We start from the raw sequence: 25,970 nt of genomic DNA, 5'->3' as shown, positions 1-25,970 counted from the left end.
AGCAAAGACAGACAAAAACCCTTGAGGTTTATCACTAGTTAAACTAAGCTTTACAGATACAACTCAGCTGGACATCTTTCCACAACAAATGTGTCAAAAGTAGATTGGAAATGCCAACTGTACAAAAACTACATGGAATATTTCATACAGAATACTCCGAAGTGCTTTTCATTATGTAACTTTTATTTGAGACACACATTGTAAAAAAAATTCACATGAAATAATAAAACTATTGGACTATGAAGGTTTTCTTGGGAGCTGGGTTTGTTTTTTTGTCTATATACATCAATACACATTTAATGATTAGGTTTACCAGTTAACCACATGACAAGTCCACTTTTGTCTGCAGGAGCTTTTCACATTACACCTTTATACCAGAGGTAAAATGTGCTTAAGCACACACAGCAGAACACTTCTATTTCAAAATTAGGCATTTTCTCAAGGACTATATTTTTTATTCTGAATTTAGTAGCTATATAGCATTAAAATAATGGTAATTGAAGTTTTATTTGCAAAAATGTTTGTAAGGCCATAGGAATGCACTGAAATATTGAAATTCACCAGAAACAAGAAAAATCAATGTAAATTCTGCTTTTTTTTTGGAAGAAAGAAATACAAGTTTTATTTATAAGAGTGAAAATGGTATAAGCAGTTCAATGAACAGAGGAGAAAAAAGACCCATACCTACATCTCACCTACAGACCAATCCTTAACAAGTTTTTAACATTGCAAAAATTCTGTTACATTAATAGGTAACCAAACAACAGATGCATCTTCACAAATAATACATTTATGCATTTTACATATTATTGATGGACTTTCAAATCATTATGCTTTCACAATATTTTAATGTCATATGTACATTCAAGACTTCTTTATTCAGTTGTGAAAATGATCCACATAATTCACTTAACTTCAGCACACTAGTATGAGAAAGTCACAATGGGAAATATTTTCTGTAAAAAGAACTACAGTTCTGAAAAGTCAATCAGCATTTTTGAGACTGTCCCCCAAAGAGAAAAGTGAGCTGCATTAGGTTTCATGAGTGGTTTAAACTTTAGCAATACTAGAACTCCCAGGTAAGTCAATAACATATTCTATATACACTCAACAAAAAGTTCTTGTGCATGTTTTGCTGAGCACAGACTGAAAGCTAAAATTCCAAAGCACTGAATTTGTTTTTCATTTGGCTTTTTTTTAAAACATTTAGAAAAATATTGGTCAAGATACAGTGCACAGGCATGTGGCTGAGGGAAAGTTCTAAAACTCCAAAGCAAAAGCAGTGTTTTTGTTTTATTGAAATACACCAAAAAATGTCTGCCTTCCTGAAAGGTTAATGGCAATTTCTGGAAGAAAACAGAAATACATTTGCTGCTAAATCAATAATAAGTATATGACTTTAATTCTAATTGGCATTAGAGTACTAACTAGTTGACTGAGGTATAGTTAAGAGTCCTTCAAAACTTAAGATTCTATAGTAACAACAGAGACTGCATAAAACAATCATAGTGATACTAGAAAAGCCTGCAATACCCAGCATCTGATGTGTAGGCAGAACATACCATAATCATCACCCACTTGTCTAGAGGAAACCATAGCTAAAATACCCCAGTAAAACATACAGCTGATTTGCATGCTAAGATAAAGCACATTTTTCCACGTCTGACAGGGCAGACCGTACACAGAAAGGTCTCTCTGACCAAAAGTTAGCACACTGATGAAGTGCAGCCACTCAGCCATTTAATACTGCTGGAGAAGTGGGGTGGGGGCAAAGACATAAAGAAAGAAATCTGCATTTTACCTTATTCATAAGATCACATGAAATTAGAATTCTTCAGTTTCAGCAGATGACAACAAAATTGCATTAAATTCTTCTACAAATAGAAAAAGAGGAACTGTACATGAATAATCAGCAAAGTGAAATATTTACTGCATTACTTTCTCATGCATAAAGTGAATTTCCTATGGTCTTACCTCACATTTATGTACAGTTTAGCACAGCTAAATGTAAGAAAATAGCAAGTTCTTTTCTCCCTCCCACCCTCCCCCATACAGAGCAGATACCCCAATTTGCTGCTGCTTCAAGAAGCACTTCATAGACTCTACTACTTACAGGCTCTTTCAAAGGGAAGTTCATGGAGACTAATATTGAATGAATATTTAACCACACAGGAAAGACAGGAAAAACAATACAAAGCATTTTGTAAACAGTGCCAAACACAGAACATGTCAGTTTTGGTTTGCAGACAACCCCTGAGATAAAAATCAAAGTATTATGACACCAGGTAAGTCAGAGGTAAATTACTGAAAATAAACAACATTCATAATTGGTGTCACAACACTTTCTGTATAGAAGCTTTTTTTTAACCATACAGAAAACATAACTGCTTTAGCCTGTCCAAGAAGAATATCAAGAGTAGACCACAGAGCAGTTAGGGTTGCTTTGTTTTTTCGCTAGATCTTGTTGCCATTAACATTTCTCTGTTCTAGTGCAGCAACAGTAGTTTATGAGATCCACCATCTAGTACAAGAACTGCTTCTGTTAAGCTGCATGTGAGAACAGGCTGATAACCACCTAAAACTTTATGGAACCAGCTACTAAGGTTAAACCTTTTAAAATCAAAAACTTTACATCTACGCTATTGGCCCTGTTTGCTTTCAAACTGTTTCAAACAGAGCCAGAGATGACAAATTCAGTACCTAATAACAAAATGGTTATCTGTGGTAACAACTAACCCACTGTTTAGCACACCAGACAACAAACTGAAGCAAAAGCAAGCACGTCAGACTTGTCTTTGACAATGACAGAACACACCCATCCCCTAACAGCAAACATGCTGGACACAAACTTGTAGTTAAAGCTTACAATGTTTGGCACACCAACAGAACTAAAGCACCTGTTTTAATTGCTCATTTAGGAAATTTTTCAGAAGACAATAAAAAAGTAGTAGAACAAAGACTAGGTTATACAATGCTCAGTTAAGTAAAAAAGGCAACTATGTTTTACCTCTGCTTCTAACAGTTTAGGTCACTGAACCAGTTTTTGATGAAAAAACAACTGCTTGAGCAGACCAAAGACACACATTCAGCATTAACTGTGTAACTAGAAGGACATTATAGCCCTAATGCGAGGCTTCCTTAGTGCCAATCTTAACAAACTATCCTTAGAATTAAGAGTAAAAATGGAAGTCACCTTTAGAAGTAGTCATTTCTGAACAAGTGAATCCACAAAGAGGTTACTCAAAACTCATGCATTCAGCTTCCACAAGCCACTTAAGTGTTAGTGACAAGGCCAATTTGTGGTGATGATTTCAAATCCAGAACATACTTCCTCATCAGAAACAAAAAAAGGAGCAGACAGTCTGAGCTAACAAAGGGAAGCGAGGAAAGACACTGTGTTTATTCAAATAACTGAAAGGTGCATCTGTGAATCAGACTGGCAATTCAGAACACAACTTTGCTAAGTCTGGTAAAAAAAGAAAAGCAACATACTACATTCCGAATAGAAGCCACAGCTTCTGCATAAACAGATTTGTGCATCTAAGAGACAAAATCTGTACAAATTGTTAAATGCCAATTGTTACAGTAGTTCTCATCACGAGAGCAACAACATCCATACTGCATGGCCACAAGTATACAGCATAGAAAATCATGGAAATGAGACTTAATTTTTCTCCTGGCTCTTCTGCTTGAAAATAAATTTGTTTAAAAAGATAAAGAAAAGTGTGCACAAATCTGCTAAGAATCTTATTTACAAGTCAGACTGAGCAAGTACAAATGTAAGATTGTGCTGTAACAGGCAGTAAGAGGCCAATATGGATGTGCAAAGTTAAAAGAAACATAGCAGCTTTTGCAACAGGCAATAAAACAGAAAGTAAAAAAGGAAAATGAGTTAAATCTTGCATTTGTGTCTCCACTTCATAGCTTCCATATCTGAGAAAGAAGAGCCTGACAGGTCAGTAGGCTTAGTGAGCAAAATCCACTTGGTATTTGTGTATCGCAGTCTACGTTCAATGGAGCTCTCAGCAGCAGCTTAGTGGTATTATTTCTGAGGCTTTGTGTCCCTGTGCTTTCAAAGAAGCAGAAAAGGTTCTAAGTGTGCTGCAGTCTTATCATTAGAAGTTCATCAAAGTAGCGTGCATCGAAAGAAGCTGCTCTTCTTAGATCGATTTTCTGTTATTTTTACTGGCCCACCTGCCCCCGACGAACTGTTGTCATTCTGAAAGAGAAGAGTGGCAACATCATAAAATGCAGAAAATATTACCTCAAGTTTCCCTGGTCTCCCTCCCCACTTCCTCCACTTGCAAGGCAAAAACCAGAGTAAATATCTGATGCAACTTGAGCTCCTCAGTTATTCAGACTTTGTTAATCACTTGGTAAAAAAATAAACATTTACATAGCAGTCCAGATCTCAAGAATTAGCTGAAGACATACTAAAACACTGATCACACTGTTGCATTTTGGAACAACACATCAGTTTCAGGCTGCCCAATGTTAAAGTTCATGCAAAATAACAAACAGTTATGCACTGATGTGTAATAAAGCATGATAAATCACTGTTTGCTTAAATTTGATATAGTAACTAATGTAATCCCCAAGAGTTTTTTGGCAGGGCTACTACTCAGTATTATAATAGCTGTCCTATCACTGTATCTAGTTTTGTGTGCTAATTGGAAATACAAACCATTTTTCTGTTGAGCTTTGTCATAATGTCTCGTGCAAGTGTGAAAAACGCCTGGTGAGGAGTGGAAATAAAGAAAAAACAAACAAGAGTTAGTCACAAGACACCTTAAGGACATGATAAACTTGGAGTAGCCAGACACATTAACAATACAGTGTTCTGTGGGCTACTAGAAGCACTTTGAGTTGCAAGACACTCTACATACAATATCTGTATATTTAGAACTTTACTAAACATGCTTTAGAAGAAAAAACTATTTTTAGTCTCCATCTTGCCAATCTCTGAAGCAAGTGAACAGATCTTCCCAGTGCATACCTCTGGGGGGAGAAAGAAAAATCAGCTGAAGTCAAGGCTGCATATACTAATCCTATTCTTATTTCACTCCCAAACTGAACTATGCATCACAATTAGGAACCCAGAGAACTTTGAGAAAGGCAAGCCTGGGAATTCACATGAAGGTTAGCTTGCTTTCTGTCCTCCAAAAGTTTTACTCCTGGACTATCTATAAGGCTATTCTATAAGGCTTCCAGTATCTCTATTAAAAACAAAAACCCATGAATAATTACTCTGGCAAATCTCAGCATCCCAGATTTCAATGTATGAAGGAGCAAAGAAACTTCTGTAACGGGAAAATACTGCAATTCTCCAGGAGCAGGAAAAAGCAAGACTTTAGGCTATCTGGAGATCCTAATAATCAAAGAACAGTTCCAGAATGTAGGAAGTATCAACACTTTCCCTCTCATTCTGTTTGGAATATAGCCAAAGACAGACACTCATTTAATGCAAATAAATCACAGCAAATAAATTAACTTCTGATTCTAAGAATATCACAATTGTAAACTAAATCATTAGTGATTGCCAAATGCCTACACCAGCTGCATTTTCAGTGCTTTCTTCACTATTCATGTGACAATTAAAAAAATATTCAGAGCCAAACATTTTGGAGTAAGCACAAACAGCTGTTGTGCATTTCATGACATGCAGGGGTTAAAATGAAATTGCCATGCCATGACAGAAGCAAGTCAAGCCTCCAGAGGAACTCAGGTATCCACTCTGGCATTGACTTCTCAAGGTCCCCCTTCCAGTGTCTGCTCTAAGAATCACAAGGACACTGTGAAAATTGGGTCAGGCTAGTCCAGGGGCAGCATGATGCAGATCATTCCATTCTAACTTTACCCTGTAAAACAATCACCCTGAAATCAGAAAAAAAATCACACCTGGCTGGCACAACATCCCTCTTGTTATTGTAAAGTAACAATGTCTTCAGTTTATAGTTGATTTGTCAGGTACATGAGCTGAATTAAGTAGGTATTTGCAGGACTTTTAAAGGGTATCCCATAGAAAGACTTTTAATTTATTAGGTATAAGGACAACACAAGTCCACGTTGTTGGATGAATAAATCTTCATTTAACTGGCTTTTGATACAGTTTCTTTTTGTCCACACTTCTCATACAACTTAGATCCTCCCCCCACCCTCCCTGAGATGACACAAGTGATTTATAGAAAGACAGACTGGACTTGGGTGGCTCTTCCTTCTGATCCTATTTCCTTAAGCTCTCATAGAGATTTTGTGGGTTCAGCACAAAATTTATTTGCAGGAAAACAGATTACAAATCTATAAATAGTATTTTGAGTCTTCTTCCTCCTCTAACTGAGCTTATGACCTGGTGTTCCAGGTTAATACACAAATTCTCAGCCTCATCTGCACAGCATGTATTTAGTAGTAATCTGAAGGTTCCGTGACACAGCAGCATGTTATCCTGAAAGTAAAGAATCCATTTCCTGCACAAGGCACTGCTCTAAAATTAAACCTATTTGTTATCCAAAAGGACTTGAAATTTAAGTAGCAAGGCACAGACATCTAAAGCAAATGCTTGCTGCAGTAATAGTAAACCACTCTGTTAACAACCAATTTTTAAAACAATTCCAGACACTACCAGAAAACCAGAAACAGCTGGATTGTAGCAGTAGACCCAGGAGCACAGCTGGGACTTCAGATCCCAGGTGAGGTGAGAAAGCCCAGCAGATCATGGAATGTACCTCCACAGATGTGATTCAAGAAACACCTAAGTGTAGCACCCATCTCTTACCTCTTCCACATTTATGCTGGATTTTGCACTTGTCTCCAAAAATTTGATTCCATAATCAATTGCTAACTGGAAGAGAGGTCAAAGTTTTTTAGAAGTTCCTTAGTAAAAGTAATGTTTCATACATAGGTTCACAATAGGTTCAGACTACAATAGACACTGTATGCTATAACAAGCTTCAAAAACCAAAATAAGCAAGCTTCACTTCTATCTTTTGTAAGAACATTAAAGACAATTAGACAAAGTATTAGAACTCATTATACTCTCACATAAAGTCAAAACAAAACAAAACAAAATATTAATTTCTCACCAAAATACTTATTTAGGCTCTAAAAGAACATTAATGTAGAATCTTTATTGATAGGGATTGTGATCAGATGACTGCAATACAATCATCCCATAAGCTGTGTTACCAACAGCTAGATTACTTCAGCTGTACATGACAGATTTTGTAGTATTCTCCCTCACTTGTTTGTTTTGTAAAACAACTAATTAATTACTTAAGCTTTAGTAACAACACTTGTAACAAGAATAAGTAACCACCACGGTGAATTGAGTACAATGGAGTCAAACTCCACAGAAAACTTTATATTGAGATCTAGAGTACTTCATGCAATAGCAAAGGTCAACATTCTTCACAGGATCTTGCCCTCAAGACAACAGTACCATTAAGTTTATTCAAACCTGAAAACAGTTAAGTGCTATTTAAAAACAAAAAACCCCAAACCTGACATCCTATACATATAAAAGTTTCTGAAACAAGAGATATGAGACCCATTCTCTCCCACATGCCTAAAACATACAAAATATCCAGAAGCTAGAATCCTAGAAGAAGTAGGCTTCTAAACAGGGTGAGTTTCCAAATCTTACCTTCTCTCCTTTTTCTTTTGAGACTTGTCTTTTTTCATTCATATCACATTTGTTACCCAAGATCATTCTTTCTACATCTGAAGAGGCATGCTGGAAGAAGAAAAAGCAAGCAATCTCTCAGGAACAAAGTGCATCATTGTTGAATAGAAACTTGTGTGTCAAACTCTTCCACAAAGGATTATTTTATTTTACAGAAATTATCTAATGTGAAGGCATTACTGAGAAAAACTGACTCTTGAAACAAGCAATTAAAATAGGCTGGAATAAGTACTCCTAGATTACATTTGCCCATGTACTGTAATAGATCAAATGTGTGCCATGAGCTCTGTAGTAGGTTGCACACATGCACAGGCATTTGACTATTCTGGAAATGTAACAGTGCACACTTGTAAGTGGTGCATGGCCATATATGCTGGCTACTGCACAGGAAGTGAGTAATACTTGATTTTTATTTGTCCCAGGGAAATCACAAGATGGAACAAAGCACTTACCTCCTCAATGTTTCTTATCCAATTTTTTATGTTGTCAAAAGACTTTTCATTTGTGATGTCATACACCAGCATAATTCCCTAAATAAAGTTAGGAAAGTCTAGTTAGATGAGCTAGTACTATTGGCTGACTTTTGATGTATGATGTAGTTTTAATTAAAGTTCCAAAAAAATTCAACATAGGATTATAGGTGAATAAGTTTTTTCTCAAGGCATTATGCCATGGCTTGGAATTTACCCAAAATATTACTACTTAACATTTTTTGCTACTTTTAGAGGTCAAATACACCACCTACCCAAAGCTTTTAATTATTAGCCTATAGTCAGGGCAAATTTAGAAATTCTACTACACCAGCAACCAGAACTCTATGGCTGAAATCACATTTAGATACACCAGCTTTAAGCAGTCCAGAATATCAAATCTGTCAGCTCCAATCTGCTGGGGCCAGCAGACACTTTCATCCCTGTGGCTCTCTCAGAAGCTTTAGCTCATTCCAACAGTTCTGTACATACACTGGCATGGGATCTCAACAGTCAGCAAAGCATGGGAAACCACAGAGCCACTGCATTGAGGACAGATTCCAAAGTTCACCTCCATTTCCTAAGGCCTTTCCAATCATTCCTCATAGGACAAACAGAAGTCCTTGGCCATGGACTGAGGAGAAGACCAGGTCACTGCCAAAGCCTTTTAAAGCACCAGAGAGCTCTGATACAGAGCCACCACCATTATTATTTCTCCCTGTGTTCTGTAACAGTGGTTATTTGGACCCACAGCCTGTGAATGTCACAGATCTGTTCATACAAAGCAGCAAGTACCAGCAAGTCAAAATTAAGTGTCCCAACAAAATTATCTCAAATCATAGCATTAAGAACTATTACAAGCATTGTACTAAAAGGATGCAGGCTCTAAGTCAATTATTTGACTTCAAGTCACCCTCAGTGGAGGAAAACCTAACAGTAGATGTTGCAAGTGATTGCCTTTCTAACCCAGACAGCATTCTCTACTGGCTGAAGGAAAAGCAATTCAGTGAAACATACTTTTAATATTAAAATAATTTATTATCCATTTTTAAAATACTTTGAGTGTTAAAAGGGGTTTTTATTTGCATTTAAAAAAACCCAAACCTATCTGATTAAAGCTTGGTAACTTATTTTATTAAAATCTGCAGACATTTTAATCTCAAGCCACAATTATCCAGTCCTTCAGTGGAAGACTTACAGGACACAAACCTAGGAACAGCAAACTAGTTCCATTAGTTGTGTTTAGGTTTTTTGAAGTGTGAGCACTCACCATGGCTCCTCTGTAGTAAGCTGTTGTGATTGTGCGGAATCTCTCCTGCCCTGCTGTATCCCTACAATTTAGTGAAAAGAAAGGATTTGTTTTATGCTCATCTGTACTTAGAGATGTCTTATTAAAGAGAGTAACAATGCATTGATACTTGTTCATTAGGAAAAACAGCCTTTGGCTGTTTGCACAAATTTCTTCAGCTCTCAGCAGTTTCCTCACTCCCAAGCGACTCTCCCTATATCAGCAGTTAGAGCAGCACCAGAAACGTGGCACAAAACCACTCCAGTTTTCATGCAAGCAATAAAACTCAGCACTACACAGCCTGCCCTCCAGTAATTAAAAAAAAAAGCTGTGATGCATCCAAGTCCCGTGTTAAACAGAAGTTAAAACACACAGCAGTATTTCAGGATGGTGCACTGTCACATCCAGCTGGCTGCTCAGGTAAGCCACCACACCTCAGAGTGCTGGTGTTTTGTACCTGCCTGTGAGTGAACCAGCAGACCCAAGTGTTTGGATACCACTCACACCTCAGGAGAGCTGAACCCCAAAGGCCTAACAAAACCCAGCTTTTTTAACTTATATTACAGACAGAAAAATTTTTATCAGCCACTTCTGGCACTGCACCTCCTTAGTCACAAGGATTCTGGCTCAGGAGACTCAGTTTCTACTAAGCCACCATTCAAGGAATGGAGCATTATCACTCACCTGTGCCTTGGTGAGTACAACCAGGTATCAAAGTACCAGAGATTACATTTTACTGGCTTGCATATTTTAGCTTACAGCTATTGAGTTAATATTTCTCCTCCACACAGGAAAGCTAAAAGCACATTTAAGAGGACAGCTTTTGATAAAATAGGAAATTGTTGTAATGCTTGCATGCGAATAGGTTATTTCCAGTGCTACTGAAGCAGAACCATTCCAAGGGCAAGCCAGAAAATAGCAGAAACCTTATGAACAGTCAATGAATAAAAGGTATGAAACTTCTGGTACACTGAAGCTCAAAAGCTGTGAAGTATATTTTTTTCAAACTGAATTGAAGTGACTGAAAACCTGAATTATTTTAGAATACTTACCATATTTGTAGCTTGATTTTCTTTCCATCTAATTCTATTGTTCTGATTTTAAAGTCGATTCCTGCCAGAGAAAGAGATACACCTAAGTTTTGCATTTAATGAAAAGGAAGTGTACAGTTTCCTTCTGGCAATTTAGTAAGAGCAAACTTAGTCAAAAGAACTATTCTGAAGCTGCCATTTCTTCCACACACTTGGAAGTGCTGAGAATACACAAAGGTTTTCAAGTAGAAAAGCATCTGCTTTTGAAAACTGATTTTTGATGCAATCAGACATCATAGCAAATGGTAATACAATACAGAAGATATAAGACTCATTTTTCAAGAATACTCATTTGGGAACAATTAAGATTTTCTAGGAACCTCCAAAAAGTATCAAGAAAACACTTCCCTTCTTTTCCCCTTTATACTTCCACATGGTACCCATCAGTTCTCAGATTGATTTTGAAAATAAATTTCAGATTTTAAGCCATAGGTTTTTTAAAAAGATTGAAAAAATTAATTCAGAAGAGCTTAATAATGTCTTTTTAAGTTTTAGAAGAATGAAATGGATTTGCAAACAGACTAGCCTAATCCCAACTACTTTAACTTTTGGATCTCTAAATCTGTATTACTATACAAGTCAAATTGAGACTGCTCAAGCCTCACTACCACACAACTGCCAGATTTTTCAATCCTGTGACAGTACCCCCAAATTAATTGGTTTGGAAATAAATACCCACTTTTTCTTCACTATATCTTAAATAGTTACTTGATACTTAGATGTAGTTTGTAAAAGATGGGGGTAAGTTAGAAGAAATTAAATGAACTTTCTTAAAATGTAATTTAATTGACAATTATCAAAGGTCTCTTAACTGGAAAAATGCTGTTTCTAGCGTTAAGAATTTATCCATCCATTAAACAGGAAGCTATAGGAGTTTTACTACACCACAGTAGAAACTGAATATGAAATATCAGTGTTCATTAGTTATTTGAATTTCATTCTTCTCCTGTCCTATATTACTATTTTAATATACTGAAAATAACAAGTTTTGGCCACTTAATGTGCCATGGATACATAGTTCAGCTCATTAGTTAGAATACAAATTATGAGCAAAAATGTCACATCAGCACTTAAATAGCATACAAAATTAATTGCATCAATTTAAAATACTATGATTACTAGTAGAATTGCAATTTAAGAAGATTCACTGGTAGATTTACAGGAAAAAAGATATTTTCATTAATTCACACTTCTAAAAATTACATAAGAATTATATGCACTTTCAAAAAATTTCTATTCTATGTAACCTAAGTTTGGCAAGTGTTTCCATTTTACATCGGAGAGGATAGCCTCCCTTCTTGTAAAGATTTTTCTCCTAAATAGGTACAATTACGGCTGCTGAAATCACAGATAATTGCATTCAGGTATGAAAACAAATAACCTTTGCTCTGAATAGATTTTGTTTTGGCCACAAAGGTTATAAAGCACATATATGGATTTCTCTGGAAAGAGCATTTTATCGTGGCAACAGCAAATTAAATCAGTTTTAAAAGTTCAATTGTGTCTTGGCCTGAAGTTTTATGAAACAACTATCAGGAAAACTGGATTCAGAGACTGCTGTGGATTTAAGAGAATTCTGCCTGTACTGTGAGCTGCTGAAGCTGACAGACTCCTGTAGGGGTGGCTTTCTGAGAAGCACTCCTGCCTGCAGTGTGAGCTTCCCCTGTGCACCAATCCAGGTCTTGCACAGACTGGTTTCTGGTGGTTACTCATTTCCCTCGAAGCACTGAAATGACTTACACAACCACTCCTTTGATGACTTCTAAAAGTCAGGACCTGCACAAAAAATATCTTCTCAGAACTTAAGATTTCTAGCATGAACTTCACAAAAATTCTCAAAGATGCATTTCAAAGCTATAAGAAGAATATAAAAGGAAAGGCTGTAAGTACCTCTGCAACTGTAACTTTCTGGAGGTTAAAATGAACTAGAAACTGATGTTTCTGTTGTTCTTTCAGCTCAGCATGAGGAAGTGGTGAGCTACAACATTCAGCAAGCTGGGGAATGTGTGCTACCACTTCCGTCCAAGTGCTCTTGCACAGCTAAGCACCAACCATGGTCTGGTTACAGCTACATGGAAATGACACCATATACAGCACTCCAACATCTACAGCATCTCAACACTAACTCTTGACAGAAGATTTCTGTTGCTAATCCATTCTTTTTTTGCACAGTTATACACTGGGATACAGAATATGGAAAAGTTACTTAGGCCAAATAAAGAGGAGTCATTTGTGAATTAAAGTTTGCATGCAAAGGATCACACAGTTTGCAGTTTTAAAATGCAACATGAAATGCTGTTCTGCCAGTAGGGAAAAAAAGCCCTGACACATTTGGATGTCCATCTGAAGTTAAGTTTTAGAAGCTTTTAGAAACCACAGACTCAAATTAATTCTTAAGAGTGCAAATGCTAACAGGATAATTTTTACTGTGGGAGTTGTATGTTGCTGTGTCTACCTTGCAGTGCTAAATAAAGCAATTTTATTGCAAAGCTGATAAAATTCAGGGCATGCCTGTCACTGACCAAGCATGCCAAATGTCACAAGCAGGAGGACTAGCCTCTTTTGGTTTAAGCCAAGAAGCCATATCCATCTCATATCCCAAAGCTCTTCTGCCACTACCTCTTCCCCTATTCCACTTCCCAGCTACATTTCTTATAATTCCAACCCATCTGGGCAGATTTTATCCATAATTAAACTGCAATGCAATAATTTTAAAGAGACGTTGTGAAATATTAGAAAGAGCTCACAATACTACAGTAGTAAACATCCAGGACTGCCCAGCAGCACATTTGGAGCAGATCCTTTTCCAGCTCTAGTACCAATGGTTTTCTACCACGAACTTTAACAAACCAGCCTGACCCAATTCTTACAGGAATGTAAGGACAAACTGAGCAGGGAGGCTGAAAAAGTTAATTTTGATACTTTAGTTTCAGGGCATCACTGTTACTCTTTTGTTCTCCCCTCACCCTGATTTTAACCCTGTAGCCATCAGAGCCAATATCTCAGGTTCTTCATGCTACAGTATCTGTTCCAGCTAGGACTCCACTACAACTTTTTTCCTACATAGTACCACCTCCTGGACAGATTGTCTTGTTTCTTCTTTTCAACAAAATTGCTGTTGCAGAAAATGCTACAGCACAAAGAAACCAAACAGAAGTATTCTGGTTGGAGCCAGTAAGCTGTTCCAACTGTACCAGAAAATAATTCCTGAAGGTAAAGGTTTCTTGGGACTTCAGTCTACTCAGCAAAATGCTTCTGGGAAGGGTCATGTTCTTGAATGCTTTCTACAAGCAGTAAAAGGCAGACAGAAAAGAAACTTATATAAATTAGTGTAAAAAAAACAAACTGAAACAAAAAATCCTGCTACTGGTAGACAATTATTAGAACTCTTAATCTTTACCTTTATTACCCAATTTACCAGTATTTTAGGTTAATTTTTCATGTGGCTCAACACTAGTTTGCAGCAGCACAACCTTATGTGTGCAGCTGCAGCAAGAAATCAGGCAGGAAATCAGCACCATTCAGGATGTAAATAAAAAATCAATCTCTGACAGCACACACTAGCCTGCATATCTATCCCAGTAGAGTATTGCTCCATTTCTAACAAATCAATACTATTTTTTTTTTAAAGTATGCAGTGTACTAGAATTTTTATTTGTTTACTTTTTGGTTTTATTTAATATATAAGCCAAAGTAATTTTAATAAGTAGTGAACACAAAAATTGGCAAAGAAGCTGGGAAAAAAATTAACAGCAGATTAGCTTGTTAGAAAAACCTTATTTTAGTCCCATCTATCAAAGAACATAAAAGATGCACCACAGTTTATTAAAACAAAAAGGGAACTGCTTTGCATGATTTGCATATAATAAAAGCTTCACCCTCTTAAAGAAGCTGTATTTCTATTTGTCTAAATATTTCCTCACTCCTTTGATGTAAGAATGGAAGAATGAAATTAAAATAAAACTTTTTTTTCAAATGGAATTCCACAATAAAAATAACTTTGTGGCACTCACCACCACTGGACATAGACCCAATAAAGAGGATGGGGGAAGGAGTCAAGGTACAAAGCCTTGTTACCCTTCTGAACAAATCAGCATGGGGAAATTTGGAATTTATGCATCAAATTTCAAGCTAGGCTTGATCCAACTTTACAGCATTGGTCCTTTCTAGCCAACTTGATTTATATGTGGGGTTTTGATTTTTTTCAATGGGCTGAGCTGGAAAAGGAGAGCATCTTAAAAATTCTTTACTGAAAGACATGTAAAAGTCTTAAGAAACACAAAAAGAAAGGAAAACGTTTTCTGCAATCACTTGGGTTAAGTGAATTAAAAGCAACTTTGAACCAAGCAAGTAGATTTTTAACTTAGCAACAAAAAAAAAAAAAAAAAAAAAAATAAAAAAAGGGAAGTGAGCTGGGAAACAGCAAGGCTCCTGTGGCACAGCTGCTGCCACCCTGCTCATCCTGCCCCAGCACAAGCCTGTCACCCCTGAGCCCCAGCAGCTGCTCCAGCATCATCTGCTGCCAGGGCACTCCCATCACACTCGGAGGGCTGTGGGCACTGAGGGCCCTGTGACACACCCCTGCCACCAGCAGGTGACACACAGCAGAACTGACCAGACACACAGGAACACAGCTCGAGAGTTTCACATCTTCCACGGACAGACCTACAGATCAGTACTCCACAAACTTTTTCTTTTCATATATATCCAACAGCTAAGGGATATCAATTTGTTCCTACAGATTTTCCCCACAAGCTTACCCAGAGATTATTCCTTTTTTTTGTTGTTGTTCTCAGCAGGAGGTATTGCAGGGTTTGGATTAAATACACAATTATTTTCTAATGTGGTTTTCAAGAGAAAATTTTCTTGTGCTACATCAGTATACTGTGTCAATCCACAAATGTAGATAAATGAAACTTCAGAAATTTGCTCTTAAATTAATCCTCCTAAAATAATTATAGTAAAAATAATAAAAAGACAAAGTAGGAGTCAAGATCACTGTAAAAGGTGGGGTAGAGAACCCTTGCAACATACCAGTGTGTCATACAGCCTCACACAAAAGAACAAAGTCTAATAATTTTGAACTTGAACTTTCAGCTTTAGTGCCTAGTAACATCTGCAAAGAATCTTCAGATGATGTCAGCAATGTCTTGTATCAGTAGGTTAATTAAAGAGGCAGTAGTCTTTTATTGCACCCATTCAAAAATACTGCAGACTAACATGAAACATCACATCAGGATAAAGGTCAACAGTTTTTCAAAAGCTGTAAAATTAATTATTTTAGAATTAAATACAAGTGCAACCACTTCTAGTTACTCTTTCACAACTTAAAGGGACAAACTGTATTCTATTCTTTCTGGGCAGCTCACTGGAATCCACAACCCACTAGCAATCTTGAGTGGGCTGAATAAGCTCCTTCAGGTTAACTGGCCTTTCTTCATCTAACTCTTCACTCACACAAAGAACCCAATACCAGTGCTGCACACAGTGAGGCACAGAGCAGTCTTGCACCTTAGAAGTTATTAACACAGAAAGGCTCTGGAAGTTTAGACAACAGCAAAACAAAAATATATACAAATGGCTAAAGAAGGTAAAGCAATAAAGAATGAGGATGTCATGTGCATGTGTAACATAAGGCAGTTTCCTGCTCCCAAGGCCTTGAGACTTCTGATCAAGATCAGCTCAATGCTCAGGGTGCCAAGCAAACTGCCACTTCCTCCAGCACGTGTCAGCTCCAGCACAACTGCCACCCTAAGCTTCCCTTCCTAAGATAAGCTACTTTTTACTTAAAAGAGAACAAGGGATTCAGAATACAACTTATAACCAACAGAATTAGACCAACCTTTGAAACATCCATGTTTTTTACAGCTCAACAGCCTGATCTGATTGCCACACTAAGATCTGAATCCAGTGCTCATCAGCCACTTGTTCACACCAGTGCTCCTGAGTTCTGCCACCACAACTCTGCACTGCAGTGCTTCAGTGCTGTCACCCTAGAGACACTGCAACATCCTCAACACTGAAACTCTCTTGTCAGTGTTTTGAATTCAACTTACAGATGGCTTTGAGCAACCTTTGAAATGCATGATTTTAAACACCAAAAATACTCAATACAAAATTCAAGATTACAAAACAACATAACTAGAAACAATACTACTTGGCATGAGTGAAATTATCATATGTCACAAGAGCCCACCTTTAAAAGGACTGAGTCCTTGCAGAATTTATTTTAGAGCTTGCAGTCTAGATACTATGAAAGTGCACAGAAACTAACTTATGGTCTACCTCTCATTCTGTTTTGAATGTAAGATGAGCTACACTTGATGGTAACTCAGCTTCATTGAAAATAACTTTTAAATAGATTAAAATTGTACTATTGATACAGACAGCAAAGTTTGTTTATTTTAAGGATTGTTTATAGACTGCCTGCCTCTAAGAGGAATGCATTAACTTAGTTGCTTAGAGAACATTTTCCTTTCAAGCCAACATACAACTGGAGAGCAGCAAATATTAAAACTGCCCAACAGACTTGCACTGAGGTAATAGTTTCACAGCTGAAACTGGGGGAGGCACTGCTAGGATCAGGTGTCACAACCAAATCCTTTTCTCCTCTGAATTCACTCACCTGTGTGAGTTCCATAATTCAGCTTACCACCATCTGTAACAACAGCTGATGGCATAGGCTGAGAGCACAGGTACTCCCAGCCAGATCTCTCCTCCTGTGAGTAGCAGAGCACACACTGTGTTGAACCAGGCACTAAACTGAAGCCTTAGGTAACAGAGGTATTCCACAAGTAGCTTGTCCCAGCTCCAGTGTGATTCTAGAGCAGGCTGTCACCCCACCCCACCAGCTGCAGCTCCATGGCAGTGCAGGAATTGCTCTGTGTCACACTCCAGCTAGGGCTAGGTATGGAACAGAATGGCTGCAGAGACCTCCCAGGGACCCAATCCCACACTCAATCAACTTGTAATGCAGCTGTGGGAGATTTGTGCATCTCTCATCTGCTTTGAAGCTCTCCTTTCCCTCAGGTATCCAGAACATACAGTGTACAGCTTTCTACAACATGAAAAAAACCTCTGCCATGGGCTTTAATGGGAAAGAAAACCAGATTTCCCCATCTAGAAGGTGGTTTATGAATACAAAAATTTGATTCTTCTTTCAGAAGTCCAGTGCTTAATACAAGAGGACATGTGATTGGTCCTTATCAAAAGCATAAATTAATAGGGAAGACAAAAACAAAACACCACAAACCACAAAAAAACCCTGACCTCAAAGTGGAACCCCCAAAAACAGCAAAAAATTATCCTGAATCTCTTGCCTGTAAATGAGCTATGTTTGTAAGGTGTAGTAAACATTATGTCTTTAACCCAAATAACTCTAACTGAATATTGCTGTCAGGAAAAAGACAAAACTAATTACTTCGTCCAAAGCTAGCGTCTTAAGAATCCAAAAGTTTGAAAAAACAGCTTATTAAAAAAGTCCCATGCAATCAATACTGCTTGCCATCACAACTTAAATTTCATTTTTTATTAGTCATATACCAAGCTTTAGCTGTGACAATAATAACAGGCCAAAAAGATTAGGATTGGTTTTTGTTCCCTAATTTTTGGTCCTGATAAATCTATATATCTGGCCAGTGAGAAATAGAGATGCTACTTCTTTTTCAAAAGCCTCTTAAAAGTTTCAGGGCCTACATAAACTGGTTATTCAGAGTGAGGAAATAAAGATTTTGGGGGCTCAGAACATTGTTTGTTTAAAACAGAAGAGGTGCTACATGAAAAGTGAGCACACTGAGTGTCCCAGGATTCACAAAGCAAAGCAAGAACTGGCAAGTCCGTGACTACTAACAGACAACAACTAACAGACAACTGTATGGTCACAGTTCAAAAATGCACTTTATACCTTCTATTCTAGCCATGCCTGTGACTGGCACCACATAAAAACCCCACCAGCTGCAGATTTAACAAAAGTATGGAAAACACCATGGGAACAGTTGGTATGGACAGGTGATCGCTGCTACAGCCCAACAACTCAGACTGCCAAACACTTCCTTGATAGCTTCAGGGATGCTACAAGAGCATCAGAGATAAAAACTATTTCAATTGGATAATGTCAGAGTAGGTATAAATTATACATGACCACTGTAAAGACAGAAGTGATGAAATATTTGGAAGTTTTAGAGGAATGCACAAATACTCTGCTTACTTTAGAGGGCACAGACCTGTTTACACTGGAAGAAAAAGCGACAGAGAACATTATGGGTATTACCAGGAACACAAAAATGCAACAGAAAAAGCACATATCAACAATATCAGTAAGACAGCTCTTTGCTTTAACTAGTACTCAGTCTGAAAGGATCCAAGAAGAGCAAAATGTCTCATCCAGCAAGAATTATCTTTGTTAAAATAAATAATCTAATCTAGAAACTTCAGTTAGAGTCTGAAATACAGTTGTTAGAAGAAAGTGCAGAAAGTTCCTAGTAAGGCAACACAATCAGGCCAAAAAGCCAAAGCAGAAGGTTTAAAGTTACTAAAGTTAGTTTTACAGACAGCACTCTCAGCAGCCCCAAAACATCATTTTCATCAAAGGCTTTTTTAAACCCACGTTTTAACATGGAGATAAGGAAATGTGGGGGGGTGTTGGTTTGTCATTTGCTTGTTTGTTTGGGAAGTTAAGGACACGAGAGAAGAAGGGCTGCTTTAACTTCTTACATGAATGACAAAATAGGTCTTTTTTGATTTTTAGTACCTATACTAACAGGCACAGCCACCTCACTCATTAAGAAAGGCCATACTTGTCTTTCTGGTACATAGCTGTTTTCTTCTCCTATATCATGCAAGGGTCTTTTAATGAATTAATTTTAATTCATTCTTTAATTTCTTCATCTTTTCCTGCTTTATATGTTTTAATTACTCCTCTCTACATCACTTCTGCTAAGCCAGAAAAGTTCTCCCAAGCAGTTACTCTGACTGTAGCTTCCTCCTCCTTTCCATGCTTGGATTGACACAGATACTCTTTCTTTAATCCCAGCAGAAGTCACACCACACAGACAAGATATTTTGATACAGTAAAGCTATTGCTCTCTGGCAGGTGGAAAAAAGGAGGATTTGTTAGGAGGTGTGGGGGGAGGGGAGCCAGAGCTGACAGACACTTCAGCTTTGCCCTATTTCTTACACTCAGCCTGTTTTTCCCAATCTCCAGATGTGGTGCCAGACTCCTACTAGTGACCAGCCTGCTTGACATGTTTTTTGATGTTGCCATACATATAAGAGAATGCCACTGACACTCAACATCAGGGTTTTTTTCCCTCTGGTGCCCAAAGGAAAAGAGGCTGCACAATGGCAGCAAAAGAAACACATCTTAAACTCTTTGTTCTCCCTAGAAGAGAAGCCTTCTGACACATGCAGTACTTTACTTGCCTTAAACTACATACAATCTAATAAAAAATGCCATAGCTTACATTTAACAGGAAAGTTTACTACAAACCACAAGATTAAGCTGATATTAGATGCAATTACAGGTCAAAAACCCTCTAAAAGGCACTAAAATTACAACCCACTGCAACCTCTGTTGGGACAGGAAGTTACTGACCTCAGTTCTGAGTCGCAAGTCTGGTAACTAAAAGCCTCTGGATCAAGTTTTGGGTCCCCTCACAGTAAAAGAATTATACAAATTAGGAGAGGGTCCAAAGCGGGGCCACAAGGATGGTGAAGCACCTAGAGGGGAATCCTTATGGGAAACAGCTGAGGGCACTTGTCTGTTCAGCCTGGAGTTGGACTCAAAGATCTTTGTGTGTCCATTCCAAGTCAGGATATCCTGAGTCTATGATTCTAAAGCCTGACACTGTTCAACTTTATTGTTGTTACTATTACTGCTAATTTATCCACTTTAGAAAAGCATCAGAGCTATTTTATATATCTAGTCAGCCTAATGACTTGACACTTAATCTACCATAACATCCAATTAAAGATAAAAAAAAAGGAAATATAATATCCTTTGAATTGAAATCACCTAACTTCTACCACAAAACATGAAATAAGGCATCATTATAAACAATGCATGTATAATTCTTATTATGAATTTTAGTTAAATTCTGAGCAAAACAGTCCAACATGTATTTCTACTAGAAGGATGCCCTGCTACAGAAGAAGTAGGAAATCCATCCTAAAAATACATAAAAAGCTCCAAAACAAAAGCTGTGTCTTCAATACCTCTCTCAAAGCCTGTATCCATCAACCAAGGCATTTGTTCCTACCCTTATTCAAACTTAGTCTGTGTTCTTAACTCTGCATTCAAACCAAGCCACAAAAGCAGCTCAAAACTGCCCTCCTGTCACTCAAATAACCAGTAAGACATAAACAAGACAGATCTCCACCTGCCAATTAGGAATAGGCATCAACACTCAGACATCTGTCACACTGCTTCAGAGTAAAAGACACAACACAAAAGCTGCAGCAGAATTTAAAAAAACAAGCCAAGCAATTTCAATTCCATTGTTGTCTTGTTGCAGAATACAGTAAGGTAATGCAACCTCACCAGCAGATGAAAATCAAAGTTAAATGTCCTTTGATACCAGCTAGGTGTTAGTATCAAATTTGAAGTTACAAGACACATAAACCTTAATGCTTTTAATCTGCAATACCTTCAGCTACAACTTCCTGTTCAACATCAGGAAATTATCTTGCTGACCACCCACCAATGACCTTAAAAATAGAATCATTCTTCCACTTTAGTATTCACCTCCACAAAACTGTCTTCCCTATTCCATGTAAACCCTGTCTAAAAGAGATACTCTAGTCTCAGATCCTACAAGCCTTGAATATAGACCTCCACTCTGTAGATAGGTGTAACAGTGCCACCTGAGTGTGACTGAACTCAGTCACTTCAAAGTCCAGATCACAATCTGTTTGTAGTAATGACCATTAATAAAGTACTCCTGACAATGCTTTCCTGATGCTTCCCTGCCTTACCTTCCCTGCTCATCTATTATTGATGTGTTTTCTTCTACACTCCTACCATCTGGAGAAGCCCAAAAGAAATTTATTGAATGAGGACAGGAAATGCTGAAGCTTAATGGAGGGTGGGTAACAAAAACCCAAACCCCAAGAAAGCAGCAACCAGTCCTTCGTCCATCATACAAACAAGTAACTGTAAAAAAGAGGAGTAGAAATATTCAATGAGGCACGATTTGACCTGAATACACTAAAACAATTTCCATTACACATTACAGACATGGAAATTTCACTGCAAAAGGGAAGCTGATAATTTCGCTTGACAAAGGATTTTCATCGAAGTGTTCAAAGGTCAGTGAACACGTGCTTGCCTGCCAGAGTAGTGTCCTATTTTGGAAGATGTAGACTAAGGAAAAGTTACTTCTGTAAAATCAACAAATGGTTTCAGCTCTCAGATACAGTACTATCTTGTGAGCAACTTCCTGCCAAATGCTGATATCATCCTGGATTAAAAAAATAAATCCAACAAATTTTGTTTCTGTCAGCAAGCCTTTGTACTAAATCAGAAATGCTATCAGCTACAAAGATTCCACTTTACTATCATAGAAACCAGTTGATACAAAAAAGCTGAAAGGAATGCAAAAAATAAACCTTATTATTTAAAATTATAAACCAAATCCAGTCTTACCAGACAGCACTACTTGAACAGCAAATTAAGATACTTAGAAACTACTAAATTAATGCTTCTGATTCTTGTGTATCACACTGAAACTACTAGCAAAATGCACCAGATATTCCAAGACAAGTTTTGCTTTAGGAGTTGTTAAAGTATAAAAATGAGCTGACTCAACTGCATTTTACTTTCAACATAGAAGAAGTGCAAAAGAAGAAGTTTCCACTCAGAAAGCAAATTAAACAACATAACCTTACATAACACACCCTCGTTGTAAAAAAAAAGTTTTATCCCGTGGTCACAGTGAAAAGCTGATCCTCACTACAGACCACAGCAGTATTATGCCTTGCCAGCACTTTCAGAAATTCTAACAGAGCCCTGTATAAAAAATTAAAAGCTGCTGAAGGGCAAAGACCTGTGGTGTCTCAAGTAGCTTAAGGCCAATCTGTGCTTTTACAGAGTGAAAATACATCGCGTTGAATAACCCAAAGATCACTGGTTCACTTCTCATAACTCAGCAAAGTCTGCTGAAGGTATTAGTTATGCCAGGTAGTGAAGACAAAGACATGAAGGCTCTTGCACCAACACACTCCAAAAAAGAGAATAAGTCTGATGAATTATAAATACATATTCAGTGCACTTGTATCATACTTCTTATGCAACTGTTGGCAACAGGACACTAGGCTGGAAGTCCCTGCTGTCTGAACCAGTACAATGATTATTATGAACATGACCAAAGTCTCAAGGAGAAAAGTTAAAAGAGCATTTCCTAACCTCCAAGCAATCTGCATGGATGTTGTAGCCTCACAGGCACGTTTTGCATGACAGCAAAACAGAAGGGAATCTGCAGAGTATAATACGAATATACCATGCACAATGACAAAGTAACTACAATTCATTACTGACCTATTTCTATTAATATGTGCTTTGAGGAGAAGTAAAACAGTTATTCTATAATAAAACAGTATTTCCATATCTCCCTCCTATTTAATTTTTTTCCTTTTGGAAAGTGTTTCCTTTGCTTTGGTAACTGGAGTGCTGTAGTTTAACTCTGGTTAAACTACTAAAGAACAATAGGTATGGGAAATTATAAGGAAGTTATCTGTACTTGGATGTGATGTGGGCCCCTTTCATCATGGCAACAGAGACTGTTTTAACTTCTGGACCTAAAATGTAAGAAAAAAGTTGAAATTGTCAAAAATTTAACCCCACCATAGTTGCCTCACTCACAAGCAGCATGTAAGTACATAGGGTAAAACAACATTTGATGCCAATATATCTCAAACATATGCCTTCTTGGACTTCTACAGTAAAACCAAGTCTGATCTTGTTAGTAGAGACACACCAGAGCAAAATTGAGGGCACATAATATCACAAATCAATACATTTTAAGTGTCATACTACTGCAGAATGCACTTCACAGAGAACATACAAACCAAACAGCCTGGCAGCTCATACTCCAGGAAAACTCCGTGTACTCAATGAGGAATGCTAATCTAGGGACCTTAAAACTTGAACTGGCAGGGCAGCTTGATTGGGAAAAGTGCTGCATCCCTGCACCTCCCTCCACACCAAGATTAATTATGACTTATCAGTCACGGAAAAAAAAGCAGAATTGTTAAAAATGGAATTCCCCCAAGCTCATCAGGTGGACCGATTATGACTGTAAAATCAACTAGATTTGAGAAGCCCTTAAAAGACAGAAAGGGCATGCAAGCACATCTTCAAGAATAGATTACAGCCATGTGATAGACCTACAAGTAATACAAGCAGTAAGAGAGGAAAACTGAAAAAACTCCAAGTATTTTTATTCATGCATAGGTCAGCACTTTTATGAACAGTTTCACTATTTCCTGCATCGTCAACTTTCCTGTTTGGAGGTCCTTTGCTAAAAAATAAAAAGGGACTGGAACTATAAGAAGTAACTGTGAAATCACAACTATTACCTATAGAATTAAAAGTACAACTCAGTTATTAAGTTTCTTCAAGCTGACTTGTTTTGAAAATAAGGCCCTTGCAGAAGCAAATATAAAGGAAGGAAATGAGAACAAATCCTGTATTTACTGGATAAAGTAAGAAAAGACAACAGCATATTCACAGTCCTCAAGACTTCAAAGTGAATCAGGTGAGAAAAAAAAAAATCTATCAAGGAGCTAAGCCGTTCAAGAAACATCAAGAAAATGGTTGGAAGACAGACACACCCATTTATGTTAGCTATCTCTTTAGAAATACAAAGAAGTAGCACAGTACCAAAGTAGGCTTTTTTTTTTTTAAATGATACAGCATTTATTAATGTTTATTAAGCCTTTTACTCTATGAGAGGTACATAATAATACCTGTTAAGGTAAAATACTACTCAGGCCTTAATCAGCTGGTGTTACTGATACAGCATTTTGAAAACGGTTGCAGAGAGAAAAGAAACGTGCCAGAAAAATGAAGAAAAACTCTTCTTAAAGAATTAGAAATGACACCACATCTAATTCAGTCAATCACACGGGCCTAAAAAAAGATTGTTTCTTCCTTGTGCACCAAGTTCTGCACAAAAAAATGTCTGAAATTACACACTATTTCACCTTACCTTTAAAGAACTTTCTTTTCAAGAGACTATACTCATTCTCTTAGTGTTATTTTTTTAACTCAGTATTAGTTTTGCCCTCCTAAATACTATTAATCTCCACTGCACTTTTCCCCTCCAGCCCCTAAACGGTGTACTTCACTTTAAAAGTGACCTCAGCTACAAGTAGCCAAGTCTCAAGTCCTGCCGCACTGTAGTTTCAATTCAACTCAACTCTATCTCAGTGAAGGCCTTGAAAATTTTGCTTATGTTTATTTCAGCAGAGTATTTTAAAACTGACAAATCTTACAAAAAAATAAGTCACAACAACCTGTTTTGATATATCACACCTCACTGTCATTTAAAAAGGTTAGGGAAGCTTAGAAACAAACCCCTTTTCAAATTTTGGACAAAACTCCACCTAGTCGCTAAGGAGCTTCTATAGTCGACTGAGGAGCTCGTAGGAAACTACTTCAAATCTCCAAAATGTGAGTACACATATGCGTTAGAAGTGTGGAGGAAGAACTGAGAGCGTTCAGTCACTGTCACTGCGCAGCTCGGCACAAGCCACAGGAAGCGAGAGCAACCCCTGCCCTCCACCACTTTCTGAAAATGTGCACCTGAAACGAGCCCCCCACAACGGGAGAGCCCGAGCAGCCGCCGTTCTGCCGGAGGCGGCAGCGCCGCGGGCTCGGCGCGGGCTCCGATCGCTCCGGGAAGCGGCTGCGGCTCCACAGCGGCGGCGGCGCGGCCCGGCCCGGCCCGGCCCGGCACAACTGTTGCTGCGGCCGGGCAGCGCAGGGCCGGCGCCGCTGCAGGAACAGCCCGGACCCTGCGGGCCCCGCCAGGGCCGCAGCACCTTCCCCGCCGGACAATCCCGCTGCCCCGGGCCCTGGTGCCGCACGGGGCCGGGCACGGCCCGACCGCAGCCCCGAGCCCGGGCGGCGAGACGGGCGGCGCCCCCCGCCCTTCTCTCCTTCCTCTCCCTTCCTCCCCGCTCGGCCCCGGGCAGGATCCCTCTCCCGCCGGGATGGCGGCGCCCGGCCGTGGGCGCGGCCCCCTCACCGATGGTGGAGATGAACGTGGTGTTGAAGGCGTCCTCGCTGAAGCGGAAGAGCAGGCAGGTCTTGCCCACGCCCGAATCCCCGATCAGCAGCAGCTTGAACAGATAGTCGTAAGTCTTCGCCATCTTCGCCTGAGCTCGGCTCGCCGCCGCAGCAGGAGGGGGCGAACGCGGGACGGAAGGAGGGCGGGACTCCGGCG

At 38.4% G+C, this 25,970-nt stretch overlaps 1 protein-coding gene across 2 annotated transcripts; it reads right to left on the bottom strand.

Annotated features, from left to right (window-relative positions):
- Nucleotides 1-162: 162 nt before the first annotated feature.
- On the bottom strand, nt 163-25,970 carry RAB8B (RAB8B, member RAS oncogene family). Of its 2 annotated transcripts, XR_008841329.1 has the most exons (9): nt 25,773-25,970; nt 10,489-10,549; nt 9,419-9,479; nt 8,131-8,208; nt 7,640-7,729; nt 6,773-6,838; nt 4,685-4,735; nt 1,802-4,219; nt 163-1,346 (listed from the first exon to the last, which is right to left on the bottom strand). XR_008841329.1 is itself a non-coding variant. In XM_056499999.1 (8 exons), the coding sequence occupies exons 1-8, from the start codon at nt 25,894-25,896 to the stop codon at nt 4,127-4,129; spliced, it is 624 nt and encodes a 207-aa protein (XP_056355974.1). In that variant the 5' UTR covers nt 25,897-25,970; the 3' UTR covers nt 163-4,126. The 2 variants fall into 2 exon arrangements, 1 of the variants encoding a protein (XP_056355974.1); XM_056499999.1 differs by having other exon boundaries at nt 163-4,219.

Source organism: Oenanthe melanoleuca, chromosome 10 (assembly GCF_029582105.1).
Source record: "Oenanthe melanoleuca isolate GR-GAL-2019-014 chromosome 10, OMel1.0, whole genome shotgun sequence".
Taxonomy (NCBI): domain Eukaryota; kingdom Metazoa; phylum Chordata; class Aves; order Passeriformes; family Muscicapidae; genus Oenanthe; species Oenanthe melanoleuca.
Note: the sequence above shows the minus strand (reverse complement) of the source record. Positions and strands in the feature narration are given on the sequence as shown.